The following is a 10,309-nucleotide window of genomic DNA, read 5'->3' as shown; positions in this document are numbered from 1 at the left end:
CAGGTATGGACAAGTGACAGATACAGGCACAGAATGAGACATGTCTAGTACAACATACTTTTGTTACAAGGGAGAGCTTTTACTAGAGGAGAGAGTTAAGTAGACAGTAGTGATAGTGATGTAATAAAGAAGAAGAACCAAAAGAAAAGAATGCCAGCGAGACAGTTTTAAAATACACACCAAAGACCAGAGAGGAATCAGAGAGGGGCACAAATAAAAATAAGAAAGCCAGCGTTGGTATGGTCATATTAAATTTGAAGCATATTAAAAGGAAAAGACTGTATGTGGTAGAATCATGGTTACATTTTTGACCTTTGTATACAGAAATCTTCATATTCAGTGATGATTTTCTAGTTCATAATTTTTTTAAAAAGGACATGAAAGGAAAGGAAAAATCTTGAACTTGGAGTTAAGGGCGGGAGTTGATATTTGAGCTGAGTTGCCTTAGCTATGAAACAATTTGGGCAAATTTATCTCTCCTCATTTGGAAATTGAGGAAATTGCATTAAGCAAATTCTAAAGTTCCAAAAATCAGTGAATATATATTTCAGTTTATTAGGCAATGACAGTTGTCTTCCTTTTCTACTGGGGTGGGGGGAGGTGGGAGTGGGGTGGTGAGGTGTGGAGATCTGATATTTAATCTGGAACCTTTTTCTATTTCTTGGTTAATTATTTTACAGGCACTCTTATCATTCAGACACACACACACACACACACACACACACAAAGCTGAAATTAACAACATCTTTAAAATTCACACTATGGGGGAAAAAATCTCACCATAGTTAGAGTTTTCCCATCTCCACTCTGTAAAATATAATATAATGTTTTGCTGACTCTTTCACCATAAGTCTAGCATACCTCCACTTTTCCTTTCCACAGGTGCCATAGAAGCCAAGAATTTTCTTTCCTCCTGAAAGGTATCAAAGGGTAGTGGAAAGAATCTTGGTCTTGGAGTCAGAGAAATGGAGAGAAACTGAGTCTGAACCAACTCTATCAAGTTATACTACTATGCGAAAGCAATTTATTTAAGACTTTTTAGGTTCAGTATCCACATCTCGAAAACAGTGATAATAAATACTTATACCACCTATCTTATAGGGTGGTTGTGAGAATACTATGTAAGTCTTAAAACATAATAGAAATGTGAGGCATTAAATAGACAAACATGAGAAAAGATGGGACTAGTCAATGCTGGAGGGGTTTTGGTAAGATAGACTGTATAATTATACATATTAATACAATTAATAATTGTTGTTACAACCACTGTAGAAAGCAAATTGGAATTATGCCAAGAAAGTGACTAATATATCAGACCTTTTGACCAAGAGATCCCACTGATAGTCATATACTCAATGAAGTCAAAGATAGAAAGTTCCCTGTACACACACACACACACACACACACACACACACACACACCCCTCAACACATTTTAAGTAGCAAAGACCTAGAAACAAAGTAGATAACACACTTATCAGGGAATGGCTAAACAAATTGTGGCACATTAGTGTAATAGAATATTATAGAAGTTATACTGTGAATGTGAAAAATATAAAGTGCTACAAAGAAATGTAAGCAGAAATAAGGAAATTATATATATATATACATATACATGTATAATAATTATGAAAAAATGGAAAGAATAAAAAACTAAACTGAATGCTACGTAATTGTAATGATCAAGAGAACGTATACCTCATCTTCTTTGCAGAGGTGTAAGTCTATGAGGGGCAGCTGGGTGGTACAACGGATAGAGAGAAGGCAATGGACTCAGAAAGATCCATCATTCAGAGTTCAAAGCTGCCTTCAAACACTTATAGCTGTGTGACCCTGGGTAAGTCACTTAGCCCTGTTGACCCTGTTAGAAGTTGCCTCTTCTATAAATGAGTTGGAGAAAGAGATGGCAAACCATTCCAGTATCTCTGCTAAGAAAACCCTAAGTGGGGTCACAAACAGTTGGACACAATTGAAAATTATCAAATAACAACAAAAATGACTATGTGTGTGGAATACTGCAAAGTACTTGGGTGATATGTTGGCAAATTTTGTTTAACTACTTTTTTATCCTCTCTCTTTTTTATTGTTTCTTTTTCAGAATGATTCTCTGAGGAGGGGCGAGTGGAGATACATTTGTTAACACAGGTGACAGAACAAAAGAAACAAATTTTAAAAGTTTTTAAAGAGATGTGAGCTATTGTCAGCCTTATCAGGTTTTGTGACTTCCCATGGTTTTTACTTGGCATACTTACTGGTGATGAACCTCTTTGTATTCTGCTACTCTGGTCATCTTACAGCCACAACAGTTTACCACTGGGCATTTATTCAGAGTCTTTGCTCTGCCAGGTAGCTGGCTTTGCCAGGGGTAGTTTGACCTTCAAGAAACCAGAGTGACCTCTATATTACCATAAAGCAACAGCATATAACCTAGGTCTTAGGTTTGGGCAGAAAGGAAGGAAGGGAGGGAGGGAGGGAGGGGAGGAGGGAGGGAGGAAGGAAGGAGGGAAGGAGGGAAGGAAGGAAGGAAGGAAGGAAGGAAGGAAGGAAGGAAGGAAGGAAGGAAGGAAGGAAGGCATTTATTAAGCAACCACTACATGGCAAGGACAAATATCTCATTTGAGCCATACCATTCTGGGAAGTAGGCGCTATTATGATCTCCATTTTATAGTTGAGGAAACATAGACAGACAGATGTTAAGTGACTTACCTAGAGTCACAAAGCTAGTAAGTGCATGAGTCTGAATGTGAACTCAAATCTTCCCTTCAGACTTAGGGCTCTGTCCGTTGTACCACCTGGCTTCCTCCTAAAGGTCCAATCTTTCACACTTGTATCTGCATATGCGCCTAGGATGATATCATGCAGCAATCTACAAAGTATCTTTTAGTCAATTTATTCCTCAGGGAAGAAAAAAAAAGGTGAACTGGATAACACTTGAGGAAACTGAGAGAATACTGAGAGACTTCAGGTACCATTTTTGTTATTGTGTAACCAAACTGCCGGTACCTTTATCCTTGTTTCACAAAAGAGGACTAAGACTTGCTGAATCACTAGCATCCCTCCCACCTGTATAACTGGGGCTCTGAATTCATCCATCACTGCTTATGAACTCTCTAGACAGAGCATATTTCCTGCTGATCTGCTCTGAAAAAGTCCATATGGACTCCACCTCCAAGAAGAGGTGTTGGGAAGAGCTAGAACCAAGTAACAGGATGCTTTTTGGAGTGGGAGGAGGGAATCATCAGTGAAGAAAAAGAACCTTAGTCTTGTTCTAACCTGAGTAGCCACTAAGCTAGTGCTCCAGAGGACAGGGTTCAGTAGTTGGAGTGAAGATAAACAGTATCTGAAAACAACCATCCAGAAAATCAAGACAAGGATATTTCATTATCACAAAAATAAAATATAAAGAAACTGAAGGGTGGCTGTATTAACTTCTATTTCATCAGGAGAGAGGGCAAGTTGCAATAACAGACCATTTAGAGCTGGGAGGGCTTTGAATCCACCATTCTGGGTACAGAGACATTGGGACAACATGGTAAATGCTATTTGTTGTGTTACCACCAAATCATCAATCCATGCTGAGGCCATTGACCGTTTACCTCAAGTTGAAGTCAATCCCTCCTTCGCTGAACTTCCAACTGAAGAAGAGGTTTTGAGACTCCTTTCATGTGGCAAAGCACTTGGTGCTGATTCTATTTCAGGTGAGATTTACAAGGTGGGAGACCACTGTTCACACAAAAGCTGACTGAAATTTTCCAGATTATATGGCAAGAGGAAGTTATCCCCCAGGAGTCCATTGTCCATCTCTATAAGGGTAAAGGGAATAGATTGTCCTGCGACAGTCACAGGGGGATCTCTTTCTTAGTCGTTGCTGGCAAAAATTCTTCCTAGAATTCTCCTTAATAGGCTGATCCTTCACCTAGAAGATGGGCATGTATTTGAGAGCCAGTGTGGCTTCAGAAAGGGCTGAGGAACAGTCGATATGGTATTTGCTGCCCGACAACTCCAGGAGAAATGCCAGGAGCAGAACAGAGGTCTGTGCACAACTTTTGTAGATCTGACCAAGGCCTCTGACATTGTTAGTTGTGAGGGCTTATGGAAAATTATGTCAAAATTTGATTGCCTGGAGAAGTTCATCAATATTGTACGTCAATTTCATGATGGCATGTTTGCTCGGGTTCTGGATAAAGCTCTTGTGCCAATGGAGTGAAACAGGGCTGTGTGCTTGCTCCCATGCTTTTTAGCATGATCTTTGCAGTCATGTGCTGACTTCATTGTTATATGCTTGTGAAACATGGACAGTCTACCAGCGCCATGACAGGAAACTGAATCACTTCCATTTGAACTGTCTTAGGAAGATTCTGAGGATCACCTGGCATGATAAGGTACCAGACAGTGAATTCCTTGCTAGAGCTGAACTGCCAAGTATTCAAACTATGCTTCAGAGAGCGCAACTCCAATGGGCTGGCCACACTGTTCGAATGCAAAATGTATGCTCGCCAAAAAGACTATTTTATGGAGAACTTGCATGAGGCAGATGATCACATAGTGGCCAGAAGAAACAATACAAGGACACTCTCAAAGTCTCTCTCAAGAACTTTGGATTTGACTGTGCAACATGGGAGACACTGACACAGGACCGCTCAGCATGACGTGCCCACATAAGAAAAGGTGCTGTGCCCTTTGAGCAAAGCAAAATTGAGACAGCACAAAGTAAACGCAGGATACGCAAATCTGAGATATTCACCCCAAATATTCACATGGACTATCTGTGCCCAACCTGTGGTAGAGCATTCTGAGCTTATACTGGTCTGAGCGGCCACAGTAGGACACACTGAAATTTCACTTTACAATGGTGATGTCATTTTGGTCCTCCTCAAAGACAAAGGACAACAACCAACCAACCAACCAAATCACTTTGCCTTTGAGTTACCATTCCAATTAGAATGCATTTAGATATGAGAACATCCTAACCATGGTAATAAATAAATACTTTATTTCAGGTCTTGTGTATTATCTTTACATGCTTTTCTACTTTTAATAAATTTATATACTTAAATATGTAAAAATTTAAAGCATTATCATTCTATTAATATTTCCTCCACTAAGTCAATCAACAAGCATTTATTAAGGACCACCAGGTATTAAGGATACACCAGGTACTATGCTTGATCCTGAGAATACAATCCCTCTAAGACTCAGAAGATGGCCTTTTATAAGCCGTGTCCAACCCCCCAAAATCATAAGTTAGTGACAAAGTCTCCGATCCTCAGACGACAGACACATATAAAGTTCGTACTAGGTGTGGACTTGAACCCTTTCCATCTTTATAGGTATTCCCAGAGCTTGGCTCAACTGGTATCACCTTCAAAAATTCAGTCACTTCCACACCATGCTGAAGCAATAAAGGAAGCCTTTGGTGAAAGTTTCCCTTGAACAAATAACTGCAAGGTGCAGTTTGTGCCTGAAATGTTGGGAGACTGCTAGGGAATAATCCATGTGAAATGAGCCACCAGGTACTCTCAGGGTCAGTGAGACCTCTGCTACTTACAGGAATACCAGCCAAACTCATGAAAACTGCCTTGGAGAACCTAATACTTAAACGTTCACCAACTTTAATAGAAAAAAATGCCTAGTTCGTTTATTTGGTATAGTTCCTTTCTGCCAGGCTTCATTTCACACGGCCTCCCAAAGGCTCTTTCTTTTCTTTTCTCCCATCTTGCCCTTTAGACACAATGGTAAGTTTTCATTTCTTTGTTCCAGTTTAAATTTAGTAAAGACATTTTTTTTAAAAAATCACAAATAAAAAAAAAATCACACAAGAGAAAACTCCCCACTCTATCTAACTAGGATTATTTCTAGGGCGACATGTCAAATTCTAAACAAAAAGACATTTAAGTATCAATGTAATTATAAAAGAACAACCATATTGATCCTACCTAAGACAAGAACACCAGCTCTGGAAGCAGAGGCATCTGTGTTTCAGTACTAGTGGTCACTCATTGAGAGTTGACTTTCATGTATGTAAGATGGAGATAATCATCCTTGTACTATCTCCCTCACACAGGGATTATGAGAAAAATGTTTTACAAATCTTAAAGTAATATACTGATGTACTTACTAGCCCCTGTTGAGCTACCGTTGAGAAAGGTACTTTGAAAATCATAAAGCCCTAGATAGTAACTATTAGTAATGGTAAACCTCTATATAGTGCCAACCATGTGCTAGGTATCAAGCTAAGGGCTTTGGAATCAGCGTCTCATCTACTCCTCTCTACAACTCTGGGAAGTCATCTATTGTTATCCCCCTTTTACACAGTAGGAAAATGAGACAAATAGAGGTTACGTGGCCTGCCCAGTGTCACATGGCTGAAAAATGCTAAAGGCTAGATTGGAACTCAGGTATTCTTAACTATAGGTTAAATGCTCTATTCACTGCACCACACAGCTAAAGTTCATTATTATTATCAATATTACCTATTTCATATGGTAATTGTGAAGAAGGAATATATAAAATTATGTATACATTTGAATAATTATCAATATTATAATTAATACTCATCACTAATACTTATGAAATAAGAGCAAGTATGCCATATTTGTTACTATTCTTATTATAACATAAAAATGCAAGATTTTGGAATGATTTCTACTGGCAGGTAAGAGCTGCATGACTCCCTCTCTTGAATCCCTTTGAATAAGGTGAAATATGCCACCAAGTAAATAAAATTTATAACGTTTTGGAAGCATTATTGCATAAGATCAAGATTTTACATGTGAAAGCATGAATTCTTCAACTAAAGGGCTTAAAAATGTGTTTAAGCCATCTTAAAAGTCAGAACTGTATAGGTGTTACTGTAGACATGGCACTACACTATTTACTTATTGTGTGTTTGTAATACTCAGATAAAAATGAAATAGTATCTGACCTTCAAGGAAGTGACATTGCTCTGGAGGTGTACAGCATGGAGGGTAGAACAGACAATGCCCAAAAGTGAACAGGAAAACAATTTTAAAAAGACGAAAGTGCTAATAACTAGTAAGGTTAATAAAGGCTTAATATGGATAATGATACCAACGCTTTGCTTTGAAGGAGGATGGCAATTCATGGCAGAAGTGAGGAGAAAATTTAAAATTAATGAGTAAATCTCAGGTAAAACCTTAATCAAGATTAATGATTTTTAACTTGGTGTCCATGAACTTGTTTTTAAAAAAATACTGTGATAACTGAATTTCAATCTAATTGGCTTCCTTTGTAATCTTATATATTTTATTTTATGCATTTAAAAAAACATTACTCTGAAAAGTGGCCCAAAGGCTTCACCAGGGTCCTATAAAGTAACATAAAAAGGTTAAGAATACTAGATATCTAGACCAGAGATGTGAAAGAAATAGAAATAGGCGTGAGGGGAGGGACACAAAGCCAAATGTAAGGATCTTTGTGGGCCGCCTATTGACTTAGCCCACGTATTAATATTATCTATAATTTACTGCATTTTTTCTTATTTTGTTAAATATTTCCCAATTACATTTTAATCTGATTCAGGATGAGCTCTGGAGTACTGTGAGCCATACACCCTGACCTGTGTTTGACAACTCTGATCTAGGGGATAGTTGGATTATGAGTCTATCATAGGAACAGCCCTGTTTTTACCCTAGTTAAGAAAAAAAAAAACCAGTCCTATCTTTAGAAAGCTCTGATTTTGACAAGGATGGAAGCCAAAATAGAGTTTTAAACCTCTTAGGCATTTCATGAAAAACATTTCTCAGAGGAACTTCTAGCTTCCTTCTTACACCTTCTTAAGGATCCTTTGTTTGAAATCAAACTGACAAACAGCCTAAGCCCAGCAGATGGGCACAGATGACTTATATACTTCTGTGCATTTCAAAATAGTCTGAAGCTAACAGTTTAATAGAAATAGAATATTAGCAGAGACTTAAGATTATCTACTCTAAACTCCTCATTTTACAGATGAGGAAACTGAGGCCCACAGAAATGAAGTGATTTGTTTAAGAATGGAATTGATCACTGACAAGGACAAGATGTGAGCACCAGATATTTCTTCCTCTTATTCCCCACATTATACATGATGACAGTTGTACTGGTAAAGATATTTTTTCCCACATTGCAAAAAAATACTATTTCATCTAACAAATAACCAAAAAAGTCATCTTAAGACTTTTGTTTTGTACTGCAAGAAAAAAAAAATTGCAAAAATCTTCACTTTAAATTCTCTGAGCTACTTTAAATTCTCTGAACTACTCTGAAGTACAGTTCTTCAGTCCATAAAAATAAATTTAATGGAGTTTATGATACTAATGTAAATACTTGTAATGGGGCTGAAAACTCAATCTAGAAGCAAATTTTTGTTAGTTTTAAAACAGATACAATCACACATGTGGAACTTAAACATCTTTAAAATAAGAGTGGACCAATCATGTCCTCTTAAAAATTCAGACATTAGCTTCCCACTTACCAAAGCTGCTAAATGGAACTGTAGGTAAAGAGGTACCTGATTATTAAAACTTTAATGTAGCCTTCACTCTTGCAATGAAAAGACAGAAGCATTTTTTATGGGTTAGTTCCACATGATGCAATGAAATCCTGAGTAATTTAAGAAGTTGCTAAGCCACTAATTAAGTGCTGAAAAATGAGTTCTGATCCTCATTTGCCACTGACTCATGCTGCAATATGAAGGCTGAGACTCTTTATCTGCCTCAGTTTCCTGATCTGTAAAATGGGACAATGCTGATTCAGGACTTCTGGAAGAATATAAAAGGTCAACAAAATAATAAGTTGTAACTCAGTTGTGCGCTGAACTCATTAAATTAATACATAATGACAAGGGCGCTACAAATAAACATGCTTTGTTGTTTAGCTTTATACATTTATTTTCACTATTAGTACAAACACAATTGCATGGTTTAAATATGCCATAAAACACTAATGCTTTAAGATTTTTCCATAAAAGCTATTAAGACCAGTTTTATGTGAAACCATAGTATTATTTTTCATCAGAGGGAAAAATCCAAAATATTAATTAGTCAATATATTTGTCTGGAGTCATCAAAGAACTTGCATAATACATGACTACGGTTCTTATTCTAAGAAATCCCTCTTTCAAGAAGAAAATCAGAGAAAAATTCTAATTTAAATGAAATTAAATAATAACATGAATATTGTTTCAATAATAATAATATTTTTCCTTAAAAACACACCCATGGATAGGAATAGAAAAGGGGGAAAAAAGATGACTGACACAGAGATGATGATCTCTGACAATCAGATGCAGTGTAATGGTAGGACAGCAGCAGGATCCAGGAGGTGAATCAGGATTTAAAGGTGTGACAATTTTGTTCAGAGTTGTGGAAGAGAATCAGCATTTGGAAAGGAGACCTCAGGCAGGAGACTATTTTAGGACCATTAGAGAACTTTGAAAGGAAAAGCTTAAGTGAATATGGGAGATTGGGGTTGTAGTTAAAGATCTGAAAATATCTTAAGGAAAGTTTCATATAGAACATTTCCAAAGGAGTATTCAAAGCACAGGGTTCAGAGTGTGAGGTTTTTAAATTCAGCTCATCTCCTTTTCAATTCTCTCTGCTCCTTATATCATTATAAAGGGGTGAAAGGATGATACCAGATGAGGTCCAAAATAATACTTTTCTAAGAACCCGAGCAAGATTCGTAGATGGACATCCTTTGCCCCCTTTTCTCAGGTAGACAGCAGGTATCGCAGCTCTCAAAAGGAAACTCTGATCCTCTGAAGTCTTATCCAATTGAGACTCCCAATTACACACTCTAACCTAAGCCTTCAGTGAACCATGCCACCAGCCAGTAAGGCACAATTTCCACCTCATCCCTCAAGAGCCATCTAGTTAGAAATGTTTGAAAGGCTCTACTGCTTTCAGACCACAAAGACTGAGGATTGCTGGGTTTCAGAGGAATTGTCATGTTACTCCTGTACAAAGATCCACCGTGCCTTTCCTGGTCCAAGAAGCAAAACCATATAAATACTGCTGGAGTAGGTTAAAGGGATGGGAGGACAGACTGATTGAGTCAGGAGAAAAAAAGATGAGATACGGATATAAAAAAATGAAAACAATGTCAGAAAGAAAAGTTCAGGAGATATGTGGGTGTTTTATTCTTGGGAGGGGGTCAACAAATCCTAACTGAATCACTGAGTAGCAGAAATTTATTAGGGGCAGAAAACTTTTAAAAGAAATGCAACAAAACCATCTTTATCATCTGATCCTTCTGCTTGAGGAACAAGGAGGGAATAAAACTATAGTTTTTTATTAGACTAATGATGATAA

At 37.4% G+C, this 10,309-nt stretch overlaps 1 protein-coding gene across 10 annotated transcripts in view; it reads right to left on the bottom strand.

Moving 5' to 3' along the window:
• The window catches only part of BNC2 (basonuclin zinc finger protein 2), a 512,918-nt gene that overhangs the window by 94,508 nt on the left and 408,101 nt on the right, over positions 1-10,309 (bottom strand). Inside the window, exon 1 of one of the 10 annotated variants that reach the window (XM_072655858.1) lies at positions 1-2,418. The exons of the other annotated variants lie outside the window; for them this stretch is intronic. Within the exon in view, the coding sequence (XP_072511959.1) occupies positions 1-42 (42 nt within the window). The 5' untranslated portion in view covers positions 43-2,418. Of the gene's footprint in view, positions 2,419-10,309 lie in introns of those variants that run through there. 10 annotated transcript variants of the gene reach the window in all.

The sequence above is a fragment of the Notamacropus eugenii genome, chromosome 1 (genome assembly GCF_028372415.1).
Source record: "Notamacropus eugenii isolate mMacEug1 chromosome 1, mMacEug1.pri_v2, whole genome shotgun sequence".
Taxonomy (NCBI): domain Eukaryota; kingdom Metazoa; phylum Chordata; class Mammalia; order Diprotodontia; family Macropodidae; genus Notamacropus; species Notamacropus eugenii.
Note: the sequence above shows the minus strand (reverse complement) of the source record. Positions and strands in the feature narration are given on the sequence as shown.